Genomic DNA, 23,413 nt, shown 5'->3' with positions numbered 1-23,413 from the left:
AATGAGGAGGACCACACAATGGTTGCTGCCGAGTAAACAGACGATCGCATGACACACATCGAGAGTGGTCTGCTTCTGTCGACAGCCGAGTGAACACTGTTAAGATGATCTGCCGACGGGAAGTGCTTCAATGAACCATTTGTTTTGCCAGTATGAGTAAGTTGACGAGATGATTCAGGATCGCAACCGTCCAACGTCAGTTAATGACCCAGGAAAGGTCCAGACCAGTGATTTTTTACGTCCTTGTTGATCAATCAAGATATTACTCAATAAGAATTTAATATAGGATTAATAACTCCATTTTTTTTTTCCTAAAAGGTAGTGGTCAAACTATTTGATAATTTGAATCATAATTTTTTGAATCAGCTTTGGAAGTTACAAAAAAGCAGTTTCCACTGTAAAAGGCAACAAATTATTAAGTGTTAAGACGAACAAAGATTTGACTGATAAGCCAAGAGTAGATTTTCCAGGAAATTCCTAGTCTTATTTCCTGGAAACCTGTAGATTCTATCTCACGATTTTTATCATAACATCAGAAAGCTATTCCTCATTAATATTTCTAGAGTTTCTATGGATTTCTCATTATTTATGAACCACTAGCTGAGTGTGCCCGGCCTTGCTCGGAATTCAATATTAGCTTGAGTTTATGCGTCAATTAAAAAAAAGCATGCTATATTGTACGTAGCCTCCCCCCCCCTCTTATCTAAGGGGCTACCCCCTATGACCTCCACATGCCAAATTTGGTTCCATTTGCTTGATTAGTTCTCGAGTTATGCAGAAATTTATGTTTCATTTGTATGGGAGCCCCCCTTTTCAGAGGGGAAGGGGTCTCGAACAATCATAAGAACCTTTTCCTGCCCCAAAAACTCCCCCATGCCAATTTTCACGCCGTTCGGTTCAGTAGTTTCCGAGTCTATAAGGGTCAGACAGACAGAAATTCATTTTTATATAAATAGATAGAATCAATACATACCGACATAGAGATAGATAATTCAAAGCCACTAAAGTGTGATAAGAAACTATCTTCACTCGATCCAAACGAGGTCAATATTATACATAATTGCACCGTCATTTAACGATAATAAAGCAATAATGACTTATGTTGTGCTCGAGTCACCGAACTATCATGGTCATCATCACTAATCTCCTCACAATTCGACTACTTCGCTAGTACCAGATGTATGTTATCTCAATGAGTGCCATACTCATACTCTCTCAGCTAGTACAAGAACAGTAGAATCACATCGTAATAGTTGGTTTCGTTGAATCGCTACACTCAGTATCAACCGATACGTCGTAACGCAATGGAGCTTGAATATAGTAATGTTTCCGATCCAGCCTACCAACTGGTTCGTGAAACACAAACCGCACAAGATCATGTACTCGTCAGAACCAAAACTTATTCAAATGTACCCTTCCGAGGTTCACTCAAGGAACCTGTTCCATATTTTATGGTAAGGCGGTAAGATTCATGAATATTAATTCATTAACAAACTTTAGCTATAGATAAAGTTTGTTTCATGCATCAAGCTATCAAAATCTAGGTCAACGCATAAAAGACCTGCAAGTGCGAAAGGATGACGTGTGGGTTGTTTCTTACCCGAAAAGTGGAACAACATGGACGGCAGAAATGGTTTGGTTGATCTGTAACCATTTGAACTACGACTTGGCACGTGATATTAAGCTCCGCAAGCGGTTTCGGTTTCTGGAGTAAAATTAAGAAAGCTGAATAAAATGCGTAAGTATTAATTCATACAGGGTTAATTACAGATATAGTCTCTTCAGCGATGAAATCGACAGTGTGATGGCTGTTGAGAAGATGTCGAATCCAAGATTCATCAAAACGCACATCCCAGCATCGCTTCTACCGGATACGATGTGGACCGTGAAGCCAAAGATCATCTACGTGTATCGAAATGTCAAATCCGTGGCCGTGTCTTTCTTCCATCACCAACAGGCACTTTCGAGATACCATGGAACAATGGAGCAGTTCAATTGTTCACTAAGAATCTCATATCTTATACTCCGTATCACCAACACGTGCTCGAGTTTAACGCTTTGAACCACCTGGATAACGTTCTGCTGATCAGTTATGAGGATATGAAGAAGGTGATTTATTTGAATATTAAGTGAAAGAATCGTATAAACTATATGCTTCCTACAGGATCTCAAACTGGTCATCTGCCAGGTATGTTCATTTTTCGGTAAAAGTTACAGTGAGGATCAGGTTGAGAAACTATGTCAGCATCTGTCATTTCAATCGATGAAAAATAATCCTTCGATGAACACGATGTGAGTAAACTCTTGTACAGCTTCGGTTCTGTTTAAAAGATGTGTATTTTTAGGTTGATCAGGAAAGGAGAGGCCGATGGCTGGAAGCGTGAACTCTCGGAGGAGCTGGTGAAGCAAATCGATGAATGGACTAGGGAAAAGGTGGCTGCCGAAGATGACTTACAGTTGTTACTGTAAGGATTCTGTTGGACTGAAATGAAATAATACACTGTATAGAGATCTTGGGACACAATCCTGAGGTGTTCAGCAAAACAGGGCCTACATGTTTGAGATCACAAGCAAAATGAAGACACTGAAGACGTGTTGAATAAAAGGACACATTCCGTATTGCTGCTCATAAATAAATAACTTGGCTTAAAATCAAACAAATATGAATAAAATACCGTACTAGACACAGATCAAAACATTTAAAACAACCATCGGTAAATTCAACAAGTGAACTTTTAACTTTGATGGGTTAGTTGGGAAGTCTTTCGGAGCAAAGCAAGTCTAAGATAAAATTGAAAACTTGATGTTTGATGTCACTGATAGCGATAACTCAGGTTACAATCGTTTTGGTCGTTTTAACGGTTAACATATAAACATTGAAAACTAAAACATCTTCCTGTGACATTACATTGAAAACGAATTCTGCTATCAGTGAGATTCAACTGAAAACTGCTATCAGTGAGAACCAACTGAGATATGATATTCTGCTACGGCAATGAAAACAAAACTGCTACAACATATTTTTGAAGAGCAAATGTACAGCAAGCGGCGCTGGTGGTATAGTGATAAGCGTGATTACCTCTCACCCCAGCAGGCCAGGGTTCAATCCCAGTCGGCGCCGCCGGGATGTTCTGAGGCATAACATCTCTGATCACGCCTTCCTTCGGATGGGAAGTAAAGCCGTTGGTCCCCGGTTCATGAGCTGATGGGTCGATAGGTAGGGTCCAGGTGTGGGACCTGCTTCCCGGCACGTCGGTAGCATTGGTGCACAGCACGGAAAACAAGATCGATGGAAAACAAACCAAAAAGAAAAAAAAAACAAATGTACAGCAACTAGAATCGAATTATGATTTATGTTTGATGTTGATATCCAAATTTGATTTCGATTTTGATGCTAGGCTTTGCTCAGGTTAATATCAAACATCATTGCCTGACCTTTCTATTATTGCAGTATGCATACTAGGATGGATCAAGTTTTTATGGTGGATTACAACCTCCTGTTCTCAAGTTCTCCTCCGATTTGCATTGAAGACCCAAAAGCTGTGGTGAACAAATGGTAAGTTCCAAATTCGCTGTTGTCGTCATCCTAGGCGCCGTCATATACACCGTTGTAGTTGCCGTAGGCAGTACCATCCGTATATTTAAAATTAACCATCAACCGCTGAAACTATATGAATTATTTATCACGAATGTCTGTTGTTCATTGCATACCAAGCGAAAACTTAATCATATTTTGTCGTGGTGTTTTGTGGTTTTAGATGCTCGGGGTTCGTTTTTGCTTAATGAGCATATGGCAAAATCATGGGTTTAACTCCAAGCTCTCCCACAACAGAATAAACTGCCATCGTTGGGTTCCGAGAGAAAAAGTTGAATTGATTAAACCATGAATTTCGGAAAGGGTGTATCCGTGATCTAGTTTGGATGACATTGTAGCCTGCTTTCCAGGACGTCGTTTCATTTGAATAGCTTTTTGTGCAGTAGATCGTAGATTGTGGTAATTTAAGGGGATGATGGCTATAGAGCAACCGTTTTTGCCTATTGAGTGAAAGATCATGGGTTAAAACCCAAGCCTCGTTACATTACTGAGTTGATCTATCCAGGCCTATATTGTAGAAAATCGTTAATAATAGAAACCGGTGGAAAGGTTCGGAAAAGTAATACGTATATTTAGACAAATGTGACGTAAGCCTGATCTGGTTCGGAAGCCATTGTTAACTACTTTCGGGGATTTCGTTTCATTGTAATAGCTTTTTGTAACAAATAATGAACGATTGTCGGTCGTAGCTTGTTGTGATGTAAGGGGCACTGTGACTGTAGAGCGGCCGTTTATGCTTATTGAGCAGAAGATCCTGGGTTAGAACCCAAGCACCTTCCACTATTGACCGTAATGAAAAAAAGGACGGGTACGTAAAAGAAGTAATATTTGAATTATAGGAAAGACGTATTTATTGCAAATCCATATCAAATTCTTCTTGTCTTCGTGAGTGAGGTCACCGCCGGGATCAAAACATAGTAAAACAAATTGAACGGCAACTTGATCGTAGTTGTGTTGTGATATAAGGTACTCGGTGGCCTAGTGGTGACCAATTTTGCTTACTGAACAGAAGACCATGGGTTCAAACCCAAGCTCCTTCGCGTTATTGAATCGTAAGAACATCAATTCAGCATATCGTTTACCAAAACGAATCCTGCTGCAATCCCAACCCTTTTATCCTACACCCCAGTGATTTCTTGAGGAGTATTATGTCAACATTACGTCCATTCCTTTCTTGACCAATTTTAGATCGCCAATATTTACACATTGAGGATGAATGCTAGTCCCAAGCAACGTCTATTGGTTGTCTGTGTAAGTGCAGCTGATCTAGCAATAACGGAGTTGCGCCTACAGGCGGTCAATGATGCTCATGCTCATGCTCATGAATTAATTAAGATGGAGGACTTTTTTGACGATTTTCTCATCAGGAACTAAAAATATCCATTTATGTGGATGGTATAAATGGCACATTAATCTAGAAAAAACAAATTAATAATTGGATTTTTTATGGATGTGCACAATCCATAGACCAACGGTAGATTGTTTTCTCATAATCGTAAATTACTGACCTTTCACGGACGCCCTCCCCTAGCAAGGATCAATTCGGATAGTAATAAAAATAACATAAAACACCACAATAGTATCGTTGATTGTCATGAAAAATTCTCATTTTTTATTTTTCGAATCTGTTTTCACCAATTTTTTGCATCAACATTGATTTATAATATGTAAAAAATACAAAAAGCGTGTTAATTTTTCGTTGCGTTACTTGTTGTTGTTTTTGTTGTTTGATACATAAGTTCTACTTTCATTCACATATTCTCATTGAATCATTTCTCACTCATACATGCACAAACTGAACATCCATATACGTTTCTCTATCTAAGTGTAGGTGTAATGAATAATATGTGTGGGAGACAAACATCCATTCTTAAGTAGCTAACTAAGTAGGGAGCCTATAATTGTTCTGTGTGTTTCGTTCTTACGCTGAACTAAACTGTAGTAGCATTAAAAGTAGGGTACACAAACACATACACAGATGGAGTTGATTGCATTGCTAAAAGGATTAAGTTTAAATCGGATCGATTTTTAAAACAATATTATCACTTGTCTACTACCAATACAAGAGCTGCAGCAGTGGTTCCTATGTACATCGATTTGAAATGAAACTGCATAAATCTTACGCTGCTATGAGCACTGCCAAGTTGTTGAAGGTGAGATTGAAGAAGGAGTTAATAAGTTACTATCGATCAAGCACAGGTAATGGGTTAAAGTAAGACTAATTAGGAAGAACTTTGCTTACGTGGCTATATTTACAATTAAAGATTGTTTTGATTGTTCTATTTTGTTCTGATTTCCGTTGGCGTTAAGGAGAACAAACTCATGAAGAAGATAACCTTAATCGATTAGGATCAATAAACAAAAAACAGGTGATTCTGTCTGTCACAGAATGATGAAACTGGGAAAGTTGGTACAATTTAGAAATTTTGGAACATGGTGGCGTTGAAGGGAGGACTTTTTGGAAGCATTTCACCGAGATTTTTGAAAAATGATGTTCTCGCTTGAATCGCGTTCTTGAAAAGTTCGAAGGGAATCAATTATGAGTTGTAGGAAAGAAGTTCAAACACTTTGTCAGAGATCAATTAAGGCTAAAATCCAACCGTATCTATCCTCCGGATCCTGAGATGGTATTCGGATCCAGTGAAGAGGATAGTCCCATCAAGATGGTGAGTAATGAGAACCGTTTGGACTTTACCCAGTGTGTTTAAATGTGCGAATGAGATAGAAAATCATGATATCCGGTCAAAGGGGCTGTCAAACCAATCTCCCACAAGATTCAGTTGAGTGTTCGTCCTCTAACAAGAAGCGATTCTAGCAGGATCATCCTCCCCATCAGATTCCAGTGATGCGTTTTCAAAGATGTCCTCTCTTCAACATCGAGACCGGTTTCAAAATTGGTTGTCAGATAATTATTTTTTCTGCAAAATAGTGCCTGCACTGATATTCCTACTAAACAGCTGTAAATTTGGAAAACAAAGCTACCGTTCTTTCTCGCTTTCTCTCTAGGCAAAATCGTTTTAATTTCTATCAGTCTTTCGTTTGATTGTTAGTCTGTTACAATTTTTCGTTCGGTTATAAACTAATACAAAAAAAAATATATCTATATGCATAACTTAGTAAAATTCGTTTCTCTTTCTCTCGCTTTCTGTACACGGCTTATCTAAACAAAACAAACTTAGCATTCGTTAAAATAACTGGGATCTCGTTTTCGCTTACAAAGCTACAAGGTCAATATGCGTTCAGGTTCTTAGTCTTAGTTGCTACACTCCATCAAAGGATTAAATAGAACATTTAATACTGAATCAGTTTTTCGCATTTTTGTATTTCGCTTCACCACCATTCTAGTCGCTTTCCGAGTAAATAAATACTTAATATGAATGATACACTTCCTTAGGATTGGGGGACAAGGTCGAAAGCAAGGAAGGGGAAACTTTCTTCTTACAATTATTTTTCCTTCACAAACACAAAAAAATAACCAAAGAAAAAAGTACCAAGCGAAAAAATATATAATATTTTTTGGTCGTCAATTTAGTTAATTAAATAATATTTATAAAGAAAAAGGTTAAAATATTTACAAATTTTTTCTCCGTCTGTCCGTCTGCGGCCACCCCCTTCGGATTGATTCCGGAATCTTAATCTCGGTTCGGTTTTTATCTTAAACTTTTTCAGCTACTCCCAAGAGAGCAAGAATGCCACCATAAAAAAAAAACGAACGCTCTCGCAAGGAAGCACAAAATGTCATCCATTATAACTTAAAACAAAAGTCGAATATTTAAGATAAGGAGATGTTCTCGTTTTTCTCTTGTGCCACTCTGCGTCTCTCGTGACGGGCCGGCAGCCGAGGTTCGACTTTGGTTCCCACCGCACGTTCACGGGGATGACCAGCACTCTGCGACTGTCGCGCGACTGACCCACGTCCACCTCCCCCAACCCCATACCCCCTCTGCATGGGTCGAAACTGTCGCAAGATTATGATTCAGAGATCAACGCCAAGGGAGAGAAACGGACGAAACAGAAAAACGTATGGACAAACGTGGACGCGAAACACACCGTTCTCGGAGTTTTTGCCTCATGACTCGACTAGTCTCTCCGAGGGTGAAACTCACAGGCATGTGTGAATAATCTTCTTGGTCCGACACAGTTTACACTTTACCTCGCAGCACCAGTGGAAGGTACAGGCGCACCGTTCCACCACAATGACCTCCTGCGTCCGGTAGCCTCGACCGCAGCACATCAGATCACATCCGTCGACCCCTATCGAGGTATCGTTGCACTGGCGACCGTGCGTTCCTTGGATCCCCAGCCGCGGGTTCCGATCGCAGAACCCCGGCGATGGTTCCAGATAGACCAGATCCTTCGTACCCGGCGGTTTGTGGTCCGGATTATGCGGCTTCAGCTGAAAATTGTATCTGCAACGGAGAAGAAAACAAAAAGCAAAATTCACATTAGAACCACGCCAAAAAATAAACGCGGTCAAAACTCACCGATTGATCTTCTTCTGCTGATGGCTCCTGGCGTGAATCGAATTGCTCGATACGCTGTTCGGTCCACCGGGGCCACCGACCTGGTTCTGGCTCTTCAACCCGTTTGGATTGGCGCGGTTCGATAGGGTAGCCTCGTTCACACTGGTCCGCAAACTGTTGCTCACCATGACCCGGGAGGCGCCGTCGAAGCGATCCTTCAGCAGATCACCCACCACTCGGAAGCTCGGCAACCGCATCCAGCAGGTCTTGACCGTACACGAGCCGGACATCCCGTGGCACTTGCACTCCTGGCGCATCTCCGACTGGACGTGCTGCATGTTCAGAAAGAAAGACACAGAGAGAGAAAGAGAGAGGGAACGTTGAAACCAAGAGAACGGAATTGATATCATAAATCGTCGGAAGATAATTTACGATCGTGCGGTGATCTTAATCGTGGAGTTGGGTAGAGCGGTGAGCCGTCAGGATGAGGGTAATTGCAATAATTTTGAAGATATTTCAATTTGGACAAATCCGATAATCTGATACTATTTTTTGCAGATATTTATATTTTTTCTAACTTCGCGTAGCACTTGCAAATTTTGTTGGGCCTTATTACGGGTATCACTACACGGTGATAAGAAAGTGATACTCAGAATAAGAGTCGCGATTGCCGTACAAATCAAATGGGAATCACTTCACCGTGACGACAAGTGACAAGTTTTCACCGTGAAGTGACATCCGATAAGCCCCGTTATGACACGTAGACTGCCCATAAAAGCATATCAGTCCCATATGGAAAAACAGCTAGTCGAAAAATACACTGTTGAAAATGTATTGGACAGCTCTTGTGGATGGGACAACCTACACACTTAGAAACACACGAGACGTAATCCATATTGGACGTAAATCATGGAACGTAAACCATCATTTCATGTAAAATTAAGTGTTCTCAAACCGAAACATACGCAAGTGGACGAAGAGATCGTTTGATTGAATTGATTTTTTCAACTGATTCTTATGTTTTGTGTCGGTCTCAGGAAACCGAAATTTACATGACATTTTCGTGGTGTGTAGTTTTGGTATCACAGAAGTTGCGAGAAATTCACGGAAATTCAGAAAGTGTCAGCAGGCTTGCTGACACTTCTCAAACTCACTGGAGGTTTTAAAACACTCTTGTCCTGGGAGTTTAGTCAGCCCTCACTTTGAGTGAGTGGCGGCAGGAATATGGAAGAAGTAAACAAAAACTCCTCGAGAGAGAGGGAGAGTGAACTTCAGCATGAGGATGATTTGACGTGAGGTGCGCTTTTCAAGACTCCGGGTGATTTTTTTGTTCGACGCAAGAAGCTCAGAGTTCACCCAGAGTGAGAGTAAGAGCGTGTGATAGAAAACATGAGCATGAATAGCAGCAAACCTCACTCTCATTTTATCCCCCTTCGCTCACAAGCTCTGAAGCTCAGTGGAATGATTTGGTAGTAGGCATTTTACTCCTCAGAAAAATGCTACGCTCGGCTCATTTCAAACTCGCGAGCGAGGTTCCATCAAGCCTGAGTGTCAGGAAGTGTAAAGATCTTTAAGGTGTTTGTCTTTTTAAATGAGGTAAATACCACAAAAATTGTAAGAAGCAATTCCGAGGCATGAAAGGAAATACCGAGGATTTCGGGGAAGTTTTTCGGGATACTGAGGGAACTTCTGTCGGATTTTGGACGTATCAGCTTCAACTTCAAGGTAGATCCATTAGCTTCAAGGAAACTACAGTTACTTTTAAGAATTTCTATGACTTCAAAGATATCCAGAAACTTAAGAGATGCCAAGGAAACATCAGAAAAGTCTGCCTTAATACATTAAACATATTTTGGAATCGTTACACAAGTCCAGAAATTTTCGGGGAAATGTATAGATTTTTATAATAATTCCATTCATTTCGGGGCAGTCCCAAAAACTTTATGAGAATATCAAGAACTCCAAGGTTGGTTCGAGAACTCCGTCCAAGTAACAATTTTGGATGTTTTCATGGCTTTTAATAGGTTAGGTTTTAAGGCATAGAATGGTCTAGTTTTGGTATTTTTCACGATATTTACTGAACAAAGAGTATACATTTTAGTGCACAGTGTGAACTGCCGGTAGTTTACAATCGATTCGAGTCGATAACTCAATTCTGACAAAAACCCATATAGGACTGTTATGCTTTTAAGGGCAGTATAGTACACACTACGAAAAAGTCGTGTAAATTTCTGTTTCCTGGGACCGACATATGTAAGCGGTCCATTTGACACATGAATCAGTTGAATGAAATGAGAAAATCAATTCAATCACATGTTCTCTTCGTAGATGTGCAACGATTGATGTCATTACCATTCAAATAGCAGTTTTTTTTACTAAACAAAGTGTCAATGAATGCGAATTATTTAATAAATTACGGAAGAATTCATTCAAATCATGAAATCCAGGGTTTTCCACAAAATACCAGTGGTAATGAATGAAATTGCCTACATTGAGGCGCTACTCTGTATTAAAGACATCTTGTTATGGTGTTTCTGCTGAAAATACTTTTCACACAAGGGTCTTAGCATCCGTATCGGATTCAGGGAAATCACATTTCACAAGAACAATTACTAGAAATTCACTGGGAAGCCATTTGAGGGGATGATCAATTTCACCCTTTACCGATATTTTAAAATTGAAATGGCACCTCCCCTACCCGTGCCTCATCGCGATCGTTGAGTTGACGGTGACATGAGCAACTAGTCCATTAATTGCTCACACGGCGAATGAGAACGACCCAAATTTGAGTTTAGTTCACTCATAATCGCCAAAAGTGCAGGAACTCAGCGATGAGTAAATTTGCCTCATGTTTTCCCAGGGTTTTCTAGGATTTTCCAGGGAAAAATTCCCGAATTTGAGAAAAGTAAAGATTGGATTCACTCAGTCTATTGGTACTACTCTGAGACTTAATAAAATTTTCGTCAATTTCCTCATTTTCCGGCAGATTTTTTAGGTTTTCCACAGGAAACCATGAGACAAATTTTACTCATCGCTGAGTTCCTGCACTTTTGGTGATTATGAGTGAACTAAACTAAAATTTGGGTCGTTCTCATTCGCCATTTTGCAAAATAGAGCATTTTCAGGCCAAATATCAAAAACAAAATTAATTTCAGACTCGACATTCTCCGATTTGCAAGAAACTTTGCATAACTGTTTGTTATGGTCATATTTGAACAAACTTTCGACCACAGACAAACCGACATAACAATCATAAGTTGTTCATCGAACAAGCATTTAACGGTCAATTTGAAAGTATCTCAGTTGGTAGTACTGTCACCTGTGGCGCGCATAGTAAATTCCCATGCGTTTGACGTTTACACACTACTGCCATCTGTTTACCGTACTAACCACCACAGTGTACTCAACAGATAGCGGCAATGTTTTAGTGACGATGTTTTACAATGAGCAATATTCAATGTGGTATGTCTGTTTGTCTGTGTTCGACCATTTGAATCTCGCAAAAAACTTCAAAATGGAGTATTACATATTTTTTAACAAATCATATCTCTGAAACGTCAATTCTAATCAAAGTGTCATCTGCGACGAATATATAGGAAAAAAATAATTGCTTTTCAAGAAAAATATACATGGTAAAAAAGTTTAAATCATTTTTGGGGAAACTCCAAAACAAAGAATAAAACATAAATAACACTAAAGGGACCCCCTTCAATTTTTTAAAAATATTTTTTTACGCAAAATTTTATTTTCTGAGAAAATTTTAAGTTGGACACCTGGCTGGGTTCGATTCCCGGTCCGGTCTAGGAATTTTTCGGGTTGGAAAATTTCACGACTTCCCTAGGCATAGAAGTATGATTGGACTTGCCACACAATTATACTAATGCAAAAATGGTACAGGCATCGAAAGCTCTGAATTAATAACTGTGGAAGTGCATCTTAAACACTAAGCTGAGAGCACGTAATAAGCTAAAATGCCATACGCAATAAGCTTGAAATGCAAGGAAGAAGAAGAACACATCTAAAAATTATCAATCCAAATTAATTTAACTTATTGTTGAAGATGCTAATTTCAAATAACAGACTGTAGTGGTAATTTTTATACGATAGATGGAGTAGATGAAAGCATAGAGTTGATAGTTCCGTTAGAGTACGGCAGTGTGAAGATTGCATATAGATATTAGAATAGCGAGCTAAGGACAACTTTTAAGGAAGGTACAAATCGGTTTTTTCATCTCTCTTTACCAAACTCCCCCTTTGGAGAGGGATGGTGAGGGGTGTCCGCCCTCGCCACCACTGGCAAAAAGAGATTAAAACCGACCCGCTCAAGTACCAACTGTGTGTTTGAAACAGTTCTACCGATTTTTACCGCACTTCAGTTGTTATTTGAAGGAAGGAATCCAGTCGTAGGTTTTGGAAAGTGCAACTATTGTTTACCCCTACCACGATATGTGCTCCTGTCACCCCTCACCATCCCTCTCCAAAGGAGGAGTTTGGTAAAGAGAGATGAAAAAACCGATTTGTACCTTCCTTAAAAGTTGTCCTTAGCTCGCTATTCTAATATCTATATGCAATCTTCACACTGCCGTACTCTAACGGAACTATCAACTCTATGCTTTCATCTACTCCATCTATCGTATAAAAATTACCACTACAGTCTGTTATTTGAAATTAGCATCTTCAACTATGTAAATCGTTGACTTCACGTAGAAGTAATACTAAAACATATAGTCAAAGTACTTAACTTATTGATTATAATTTTTTGTTTGTAAAATGTTGCACAGAAAGAAATATTCCCAGAAATATATTATACAAATTGTTCAAAAATGTGTCCAAACGTTGCTGTTCAATGATTTTTTTTTTTAATTTTATATTTTCCAATTTGAAAATTTTACAGTAGATAGCAATTTTTAAAAGCTTTTGATAAAAAAAAAGCACATTTAAAAAATATTTAAGAGATGTAATTGTTTTGTTTTTAAAGTTTTAATAATGTTTAAGGGGTTTTAAACCCTCAACTATTTGACTCTTATCACAGTGCATATTTTTCTGAAAAAGGAACACTCAAAAATAACATTATACATTCATAGATTAAAACTTAATCATTTTTCAACTAAGCGATAAATAAACGATGATTTGCATAAAAATTGTACTAGACGTGCAATAGCTGTTCCACTAAAAATGAATAAGCAAACAATAAACGATCTATAGGCTTAAATTTGTGTGCCTTTAATTCATCACAAAACGAGTGCAAGAAGATGGAAATCGGCAAGAACAAAGAAGATTGTGAATTGTTGGTTTCTGCACATATTTGGTGAGGAACACTTCTGGTATAATATCTCTAACAATAATGTTTGATTTGTTTTTAGAAATGGTTTATCTTTACTCCAAACTAATGTTAATACGATTGGTCGCAACCCGAGAAATTCGACGTGATATTTCATTTTCAAAATTGATTGAATCGTCTGAGGTAAGTGAGATGATGAACTTTGAACTTTGAAAAATCTTATCACAATCATTATTTCTTCAATGGAAACAAGGGCCAACAAAAACCGATAGCTAAGCGACATCAAGTTCCCTAGGATTTTCACTGTGAAATCACTATACGAAGCTATGCGTCGGTTGAGAGAATTGCGATTAGGCAAAACTTTTGATCGATTTAGATTTGAACATATGTTGAGAGAATATTTTCCAACAAATTTGTCTCAAGCGTCATTTTGATTGTAAGTGACGTTTTCGAGTTATAATTAGTTCAAACATATGAAAAACGCCATTTTGATTTTTTTTTGTGAGCTGCAAATTGGTCAAATTTTAGCTTAAATGTGAATGATTGCCCATAACAACACAATTTCATTCATATCGGAAAAGGTCAAGTCTGTTCGATTCGTCATTTGACGTGGAACCTTGTTGGTGTAGATTTTTTCGCTGTAGAAATTGTATCAACTTCCAAAGGCATTGGGTTTAGTTATATTTTCCACACAATATACCAAGCCACCGTGGGCTTAAAAGCTATCAAAATTACGCTTCATTGACCAAAACCCAGTAGTAAGGTTTTATGTCTAAGAAAGAACATTCCTAATGAACTTGTCACGAATTTGTATAGATAAAATGTACAATGAAATCACCCGGTTACGAACCCTGACCATCACTGGCTACCCAAAGCAGATCAACGAACCAGCATGGGGTCCGTCTCCTCTTCAATAATTTACTACCACAGGAATGCTGCACAGTTTACAAGTTCATTTCCTCCCCAACCATCGACTAAGCAAAGAAGAGTCCCACCCCACACTTCTTGCACTCACAGCCGTACGACGACGTTCGGACGATTTCCGTATGGGTATGTGTGCGCGACTTCAATCTTCACAGCAAATCTCAGATTTATGGCCACATTAAATAGCCATTTATTTCGTTTTCAATTCAAATAAAATCCTATAAAAATCAATTAAATATCATCATCCTCCGGAATTGGCAGGATTTCACATTCTTTCCCCTGCACGGCCAGTGCAGCTTAATCCTTCTACACCCCGCTCCGAAAACCACCGTCGATTCCCACAGATTTCCCACAGGAATCTCACCTTAATTGCTGCTTCTGCTCTTCTGTAGCAGAAGAAAAGCATCAATAAAAGAAAAAAAATAAACGAAGGAGAAAGACGACAACGGCAAGGCGCGCAGTGAAACCGAAACCACTTCACACTAATCCCCGACCGACCGACCGACCAACCGACCGCGGCTTCTGCTTGGCTTTGGCGATCGCAATCGATCCGGAACCCGCGCCACGCCGCCCACCGCAGGACTAATATGTCACTTAATTACAATCACCACAAATTAATAAAATTCATAAATGATTTCATTAGGTCTTTTATCAGCTGTCAGCGCATATAATATATGGGGACTTTTGGGTCTCCTGCGAGAAATTGTTAGACGGGTTTTTTTTTTTTTTTGTGGTGGACGCTGGGAAAGTGAATGGGAATGGGAGCCACCCTACCCTTGCCATTCGCCGTATCGGCATCGTGCCACCAAGGAAGCCATCAGACGCAGCAGCAGGCGTGCTTTCGTGGCTCACGCGAACCCACAGCGAAGGGGATTAAAACATTTATTAATGAAATTTTAAAAGTATGGCGAAATGGGTTTTGCGCCGAATCAATGCTCCCCACAACATCGTCGTCGTCGTCGTCGTCGTCGACGTCGTCAATAACAACAGCGGGAGCAGCAATTTGGTGGTAGCCACGAAGAAACGGTTATAAATAAGTTTTATTTATTTGATTTCTCAACGGTTGAGTGCGGCGGACGGCTTCCCGAGGCTCTGCGGGTTAATAAATTGGATTTGCTACTTGTGTGGTACCCGCACGGGAAAGGCATGTGTTCTCTTGACGCACGATAGGATTTGAGTACTGTTTAGGTGGGATTTTGTAGAATTCACGGAGTGCCACTCTAGTCGAAACTTACCGCCCGTCCAGCTTCGTTGTTGTGCAGGTTCATCTTCTCGCGGAGTGTTCGCCCCCGCTCGCCAGTATCGACGAATTCCCGCGAGAACTTGAATCCGAATCCAATGTTGTCACTGCAGCCGCCCCACTCCCAATCCCGGACCCCGGCCACGGCACCCATCGTACTGGCCTGCGGTGCCCTACTCTGGTGCGAGTAGTCACACGTGCAGGATTCGATCGATCCCTCGCTGCACGCCCGGGCTATGCTGTGGGTCACCGCTGCACTGGTGATCGCATAGATGAAGGCCGTCTCGCGGCATCCTGGAGAGAGAGAGAGAGAGAGAGAGAAAGAAAGAAAGGAAATCCATCAGTGTATCATCAATGTGGTAGCACTCCTCAGGGAGCGTCGTGTGTGCTAGAGCAAAGAATGATTAAATCGTTTTGTAATCCTTCTTATGGGCTCTTTTTTCATTTTTTTTTTCTTTAGGGATAAGTATGGTCTAAGTCGTTCAACCGGACTTAACGAGAAGTTATTTTTTTCCATTTCGTTGTTTCTTTGTCAACGTTGGATGGGTCACTTTCATATACAAAGCACTTGAGAATGTTTAAACTCAGGATTGCTTCCACTCATTTTGATATAATTATATATTATTTTTATATATCTTTATTAAGGAGAATTTCAGCCCTGGGCTGGTTCACCTCCGAATGTTTAATGATATAATGATTTCCAGAGTTGGTTGTAAATGCTATCTAATATCAACATGAAGCTTTAGTGTGATAATTTATTAGCTAGATAAAGTTGATAGTTCCACTAGAGTACGGCAGTGTGAAAATTTAATAGAAGTTGAAAATGAGGGAAGAGCTTTAAGGCGGCAGTACTTATCAAACGCACACTCCTTTCCCTAACTCATACATTAATGGATGAGGAGTGGACTGATGCAAAATTTTAAATTTTCGCTCCACAGCGTTAAAACGGTTCCAATTTGGTTCCTGATTAGCCTCCTAAAATTTGAAGTCATTTAGTAAGAAACTGACTTGGCACAAACCATTAGAAGTTTATATGGAAATTACTATGGGAAAACCAAATTTTGTATTCATATCTATCTTATAATTAACCTTATTACACTGCTGTATAATTTGTTAGCTGTACTTCTAGTAAATTTTCACAGCTACAACTTTGTTGAAAACTATTTTTCGATAAAATGTAAGGATCAAGTTATTAATGATTCAAGTCACTATTTTCTTATGATTATGCTCAATCAACTGCTCAGCAGGCAATATTGGTGTTTCTGGCGCGTAGAATAGAGCTAAAACATAATGACTACTATGTCACAATGCAGAATACAGTATTGCCCACAAAACAGTTGCTTGATCATGTCATCAATATCTTTTCTCACACACACACGTCTCTTACCGATGATATGTGCTTACCTCTCAGTATGTTCAAACTTTCCTTTAAACAATTAATTTTACTGCAAAGTCGCTAAACCGTAAATCAAAAAAATATCTTAAACAAATAATAACTATTTAATTTGATGTTTGGCTGAAAGCAAATACCAAGTTGTAGCTGAGAAAATTTTCCATAAGAATAGCTATAGAAATTTTTAACGGTGCAATATGGAAGAAAAAGTTTGGTTTCCCCATAGTAATTTCCATATAAACTTCAAATGGTTTGCGCCCAGTCAGTTTCTTACCTTGTTACAGTTACAGTTCAAACCTTGGGAGGCTAATCTACACCCGATTTGGAACCGCTTGAGCACTGTGGAGCAAAAATTTCAAATTTTGCATCAGTCTAATGAGGAGCCTTGAAGATTTTCTTCAAATCCACAGGCAACTAGTACTGTCGCATTAATGGCCCTTCGCTCATTGTCAACTTCTATTCAATTTTCACACTGCCGTACTCTACCGGAACTATCAACACAGAGAACATAATTAAAATTTCGGAAAATTCACAGAAGTTGCGAGAAATTCACGGAAATTCAGAAAGCATCAGGACGTTTAGAGATCTTTAGGGCAGTTTTTTTTTCAATATCAGGGAAATTCCAGGAACATCTTCAGAAGAGAAGCGAGAACTTCAGGAAATAATATAGATCGTCAAGAAGGTTCACAAAAATTTTAGGAAACAATTCCGAGGAATGAAAGGAAATACCGAGGATTTCGGGGAAATTTTTAGGGATAATGAGGCAACTTCTGACGGATTTGGGACGTATTAGCTTCAAATTCAAGGCACATCCATTAGCTTCAAGGAAACTGCAGCTACTTTTAAGAAATTCTATAACTCCAAAGATATGCAGCAAACCTAAGAGATGTCAAGAAATCATCAGAAAAGTCTGCAGAACTTGAGGAAAATTGTAGAAACTTTCAAGAAAACTAGCTCCAGAGAAGCTCAGAGATCTGAAAGACAGTTTTGGGAGTTAGCCCAAGTTTAATGATCTGTAAATGTTTAATTATATAAATTCAGGATTCCATGAGCTTCAGTCCAAAAAAAAATAGACTTAAAAGCATTAGACCAATTTTGGGGCCATTACACAAATCCAAAGATCTGAAAGACAGTTTTGGGACTTAGCCCAAGTTTAATGATCTGTAAATGTTTAATTATATAAATTCAGGATTCCATGAGCTTCAGTCCAAAAAAATAGACTTAAAAGCATTAGGGAATGTACAGATTTTTTTAAAAGTCACACACTTAGTTTTTTCTACCGAACTCGGCTGTGCAAATCTCGGTAAAAAAAAGTTTTACTGAGATCTCAGCAAACATTTAATTTGTTTGCTGAGATTCAGCTAGGCATTATCCGAGACTCAGAAATCAAATGTCACTTTTGCTGAGATCTCAGTAAAACTTTTTTTGCCAAGCTTTGTGAAACAACTAAGTGTGCATGGACAGGGGACCAACGACCTTACTTCCTTTCCTTTTTTATGCCTCAGAAAATCCCGATGGCGCGACTGGGATTGAACCCTAACCCTTTGAAATGAGAGATAGTCACGCTTACTTGTACACCACCGGTGCCACTAAAATAAATGCGCCATTAGATTGAGGCCTCCCTTAGCTCAGTCGGTAAAGGCGCAGCTACAAAGCAAGACCATGCTGGAGGTAGCTGGGTTTGATTCCCAGTCCGGTCTAGGATTTTTTCGGGTGAGACTTTCAGTCCTTAGCTAGATCGTCTCTTTAAAAAAAAACACTATTGTTTAAATGCTCCAAATGTTTGTACCATACATTTAATGATTCATGACAAATTTCAACGGATTTAAAATGTTTGAATTCATTAGATTAACTCAATTCTTTACATGATCAATAACCGCAAAATGTGTCAAGGACAATTCTATCCCTTGAATAATGTGTTGTCCACCAACGAATAGCATCTATGAATGAAAGTTCCTGTTGCCTTATGCAGTATCCCACCCAGGAAGGTTTCTTACATCATTTCCTAGCAAAATTCCATCTATTCGGCTGCATCTCTCGCTTCTACCATTCCCCGAACGCAATCACCGTGAATGGATTTGTCAATCATCGAAATGGCCAGACGAGCAAAAGTTGCAATGCGGCCGTAAATTCGCAAGACCAGAAATACGAAACACATCGCAAACAAAAGCACGAAAATGAGCAATTTTCATTAGTTTTTGTACGAAATTGCAATTTGCAACGCCCAAATGCAAATGAATGCACCTTCCTTCGCCTTTTTCGTCTTCGTAACGCATCCATCCCTAAAAGATCTCTGCTTCTCAAGCATTGCACTGCTGGCTGCCGATCATGGTCGTCCTTTGTGATGTCACTCTTCTTTTTCCTCTCCCAACCGGCCGAAAACGGGATGAACCCATCAGAGACATCAAAGCCTCTCATTCTCTCTGTCTCGCTCGCTTTCTGCTGTGGGGAAAACAAAAACCCATCGGTGTTACGCCCATAGCTCAATTTACCCATTAAACTAATTGTTATTTAACAGAAAATAAGCAGCACCGAACCCGGCCCATTTGTTTGATTCGATATTTCGGGTGCCTCACACAACCGGATTTCCTTTCTGCTCCGAAAAAAAAATATCCTACATCTCTGCGCCCCATTATTTGCTGCTGATGGACGCTGACGGTCTCGTGAAAACCGGTAATTATCTCTGCCAGAAGCACGCAAAAACAACAAATCAAAAAGTGCGCATAATTTTACCCCCGTGTTGTTGATGATGTGGATATCTGTTTGTTAACATGATGAATGGTAAATGATCACAAATATTTTGGCGTTTTGTTGAAGATTTTTTTTTTCGATTCATTTTCAATAGTGCTGCCTCCTCTGGTGGTAGGCAAAGATCATATCTCCCAACGATGACGAGGACAAAGGGTTCATGATTTCATTCATCTTTCGTCTCACGTGGTGACGACGACGACGACGATGCGTACGGGGCGATCCGCTGAGATCACTATCTGGCTGCGTATGTAGGGCAAACCGTCACAAAACTGACGGACAGCGCTGGAACACGATCCGATGGCGTGTGAACTCGCAAAATGTGATGTCGGAGTTAATTTATTCATCATCGGGTTGCGGGATTAACGTTTTTCCGAGACACACTTCCTACGGTGTGAGTGCGGAAGGGAATGAGGGGGTGACAGGGTATCAATTACCTACTGATGTCTGAATCCAAAAATGGGAACCGGGATGGACCGCTGTTGAAACCGGGCGATTATAAGATCGATCCGGAGGAGAATGGAAAGGGTGGAAGATTTAATCCAATAACATATTCATCATAGCCTGGATCGCGATCGCGATCGATCGGTGCCTGTTTGGACCCCTGGGACGACGAGAGCGATGACTTACTTATATAGTGATCATTTAGCTGATGCCCAAAATAAATAAACGACACGGCTCTATTCCATCAAACGAGCTGACAAATCTCAATAAATCAATTAATATGAGATCAATCACAAGTTGTAGCACTTTCTCAACAGGCTCAACAGCAGCGAATGAGAGGGAGAGACGCTGGACAGCGAGTGACAAATGACATCAATAAAGATTAATCCGTAAGCTACCTCTTCGTCTGAATCCTGCCCCCCCCCCCCCTCTCTCTTTGGAAATGAACGTCTAAAAATTCAAGCAACTCTACAAGAGTTAACTTCTCGCTGTCAATGATCAATCAGCTCTCACTCCGAGGCTCGATTTCATTAGTCAGAGATTAATGGCGTACAACGATTGACGCATTTACAAACCGAACCACTAAGCACTACAAGACAAATGAATTGTCAAATTTGTCTGGCCTCATCCCTCCAGGGGCATGCCGTTCTACAACATTCCACACATACTTCCCGGACTGGAATCTGAAGAACTACGGCAATAGCTCACTATCAGTGCCAACAAAGGAGTGCCACATGGAACAAAGATAATGACTGTTTGTGGCTGAGACCGCACCAAACATGAGCCCTAATTGCTTTATAGATCCGATAATTGAACACGGGCACGCAACAGCCCTCAACCATCGACGAGCTGTGAACCGGCATCGATGATCGATTCAAGCTGTCCAATAAACGTCATAATTTGGCAGAAAAACATCTTTATTACCCAAACTCCCCAAGGAGACAGATTCGGAAACCCGGCACGGCCTTCGATCCTTCCTGGAGAATCACCGATGCTTCCTTCACCATCCTCGTTCGCTTTCTTCCATACGATAATTGATATATTGAGCGGAAAATTTGACAACTCAATTGTGCCCACCACCACACGACGGGGGCGAAGAGGTGCGAGAGTTTTCGGCTACCAAGTGGTTGGCGAGTCGAGACAAGACTTCCCTAAAAGAATATTAAGATGCACCCAGATGTCCTCCTGTGATAATAGGAGTGTGGGTGATTTTTCCAGGCTGGTCGTCACACTTAACTTGCCTCTAGGTGGATGAGACGGAAGTTTGGAGAGGGAGAGAGAGAGAGAGACTAGAAATCAACAGGATACCGTTTCTTGCCTGCGCTCGTCCAACTCCGGGGAAGCTTTATGATGATTGATTTGCAGTAAGAGTCATAATTGAGGATCATCTTCGTGAGATAGGTGTGAAATCGGACTGAAAATGAGTGCTGCTGATTCCAGCCGGGCAGTCAGTAACGTCAGTGCGTTGCAGGAGGCTGATTATTGCCCTTCAGGGAAAAGGGATTTTTTTAAAGTCCAGGATTTCTTGTGGGATTTGTTTTAGATTTTTTGCTGAGCAGAAGTGAATATAGATTTTTTTTAGGTTGTAAAAGTAAACTTTATCGAATCTATTGAATTTATTGAAGAGAGTTTAGAAGCTCGGAGTAAAGTTTAAACGCATTTATGAAGTGAACATGAGGAGAATTTATTGAGTGTTGCAAGGTAATTCTGAAGAGTTGATCATTAGAATTCTAGGGGAAATTCCATGAGAATTTGAAAGAGAATTACAAATTATGAAGGATTAATAAGATTATCACCATAATTGTAAAAGTAATTCAAACAGTTTTCATTTGCAGCGAATGCTTTTTAAAAAAAATTCTTATACCAAAGACAGAGTGTCTACTTATTATGCGAAATAAAATTATCTGAGTTTTCCAGGATTAGGACATCAACGGAAAATTGCCATGTTTTTGGAGAAACATTTTTATTTTAATCGCGAATTTTTTTAAATCGGGCTCTCTAGGGTCTATTATTTAAGTTCTCTAAAGATGATTTCAGGAACAACCTTGAAATTTTCTATAGTATTCGTTTTAAATTTACCTTTAAACTTCGTTGAAAATGTCAATGAAACTTTCCTCAAATCCTTAAATACACCTAAGAATATACACTTAAAACAAATCTTGCAAATTTAAGTGCTCTGAGGCTGACATGTAAACGAGCGTTAATTTTGACAAACAATTGATTCATAACAGACGCAAAATTCTTCTCAATCAAACGTACTTTTCGTCAAATAACAATTTTTTTCATTTAACGTTTTTTTTTTATTATTTCAAAAATTAATAATGCTCATTTCAAAATATATGGGCCCTTATTACGAGTATCACTTCACGGTGAAAACGAAGTGAAGTGACCACTTGTCACTCATGGTGAAGTGATTACTGTGCAAATCAAATGGGAATCACTTCACCGTGAGTGATATGTTGTCACTTCACCGTGAAGTGACGTCGGTAATAAAGCCCATGGGTTAAAAATATTTTTTTATTTTAAAATATTTTTCTCTACAACTTTGTCTCAGACGTCATTTTAATCAGAAATGTGGTTTCTGTGCTACAATTTTTTGAAAAGTTTCGAGAACGCCATTTTGAAAATTTTACAGGACCCAAAATAGCCGAATGTTTCCATAAATGTGAAACATTGCCCATAACAAACAATTACGTAAAGTTAGAACTATTATTTAAAAATCTCTGTCCAAAATCATTAACATTTTCTTGAGTATGAAACTCTTTCTTCGACTCAAATTTCACAAATTCGTCGTAGTTAATAAATATTTAAAATATGTTCGGGATATATGCTATCAAGTGCAGCATTTTAAGAAAAACAAATTAGTCATAATTCTGCCTCTTTTATATAAATGTGAAATGGCTCGATCATAAATTTTAAATTAAAAACTTATGGCACTTATGAAAAAAATCCCAGCGAAAAATCTATGGAGGTTCTTGAGATAATCCAAAAGAAAATCTAGTTATGAAGAATTCCCCAAGAAACAATAAGGAAAGCATCTTTAAATGCAGTTTTATGAGCTTCTTCAATTTTCACGAAATTTATCTGTAGTTTAAATGAAATTCTGGGACTTTCTCCAAAGACAGATGATTCGAAATTCAGTAAAAAAAAAATTCAGGGTTCTGAAAAACGCTTGAAACTTGAAAAGATGACCGATGGTGAGAGGATATCGAAGGTACGTGAGCAAATCGGCGATCATCTCTTTTGCCAGTGGTGGTGAGGTGGGGATATCCCTCACCATCACTCCCCAACGGGCGAGTTTGGTAAAGGCGATGATCAACCCGAT

The 23,413-nt window shown here is 39.4% G+C and overlaps 1 protein-coding gene and 1 pseudogene across 1 annotated transcript in view; one reads left to right on the top strand and one right to left on the bottom strand.

Annotated features, from left to right (window-relative positions):
- The first annotated feature begins 1,323 nt into the window (after window positions 1–1,323).
- Window positions 1,324–2,469, top strand: LOC135703215 (luciferin sulfotransferase-like; annotated as a pseudogene).
- A 2,715-nt stretch (window positions 2,470–5,184) lies between these two features.
- wg (wingless) overlaps window positions 5,185–23,413 on the bottom strand; it is a 63,263-nt gene continuing 45,034 nt past the window's right edge. Inside the window, exons 3-5 of the mRNA XM_065224475.1 lie at window positions 15,499–15,797; window positions 8,080–8,390; window positions 5,185–8,004 (exon numbers count right to left, since the gene is read on the bottom strand). Coding sequence (XP_065080547.1) covers window positions 7,698–8,004; window positions 8,080–8,390; window positions 15,499–15,797 — 917 coding nt within the window. The 3' untranslated portion in view covers window positions 5,185–7,697. The remainder of the gene's footprint in view (window positions 8,005–8,079; window positions 8,391–15,498; window positions 15,798–23,413) is intronic.

Source organism: Ochlerotatus camptorhynchus, unplaced genomic scaffold (assembly GCF_037179485.1).
Source record: "Ochlerotatus camptorhynchus isolate MF236.1 unplaced genomic scaffold, CSIRO-AGI_Acam_v1.1 ptg000211l, whole genome shotgun sequence".
Lineage (NCBI taxonomy): Eukaryota > Metazoa > Arthropoda > Insecta > Diptera > Culicidae > Ochlerotatus > Ochlerotatus camptorhynchus.
Note: the sequence above shows the minus strand (reverse complement) of the source record. Positions and strands in the feature narration are given on the sequence as shown.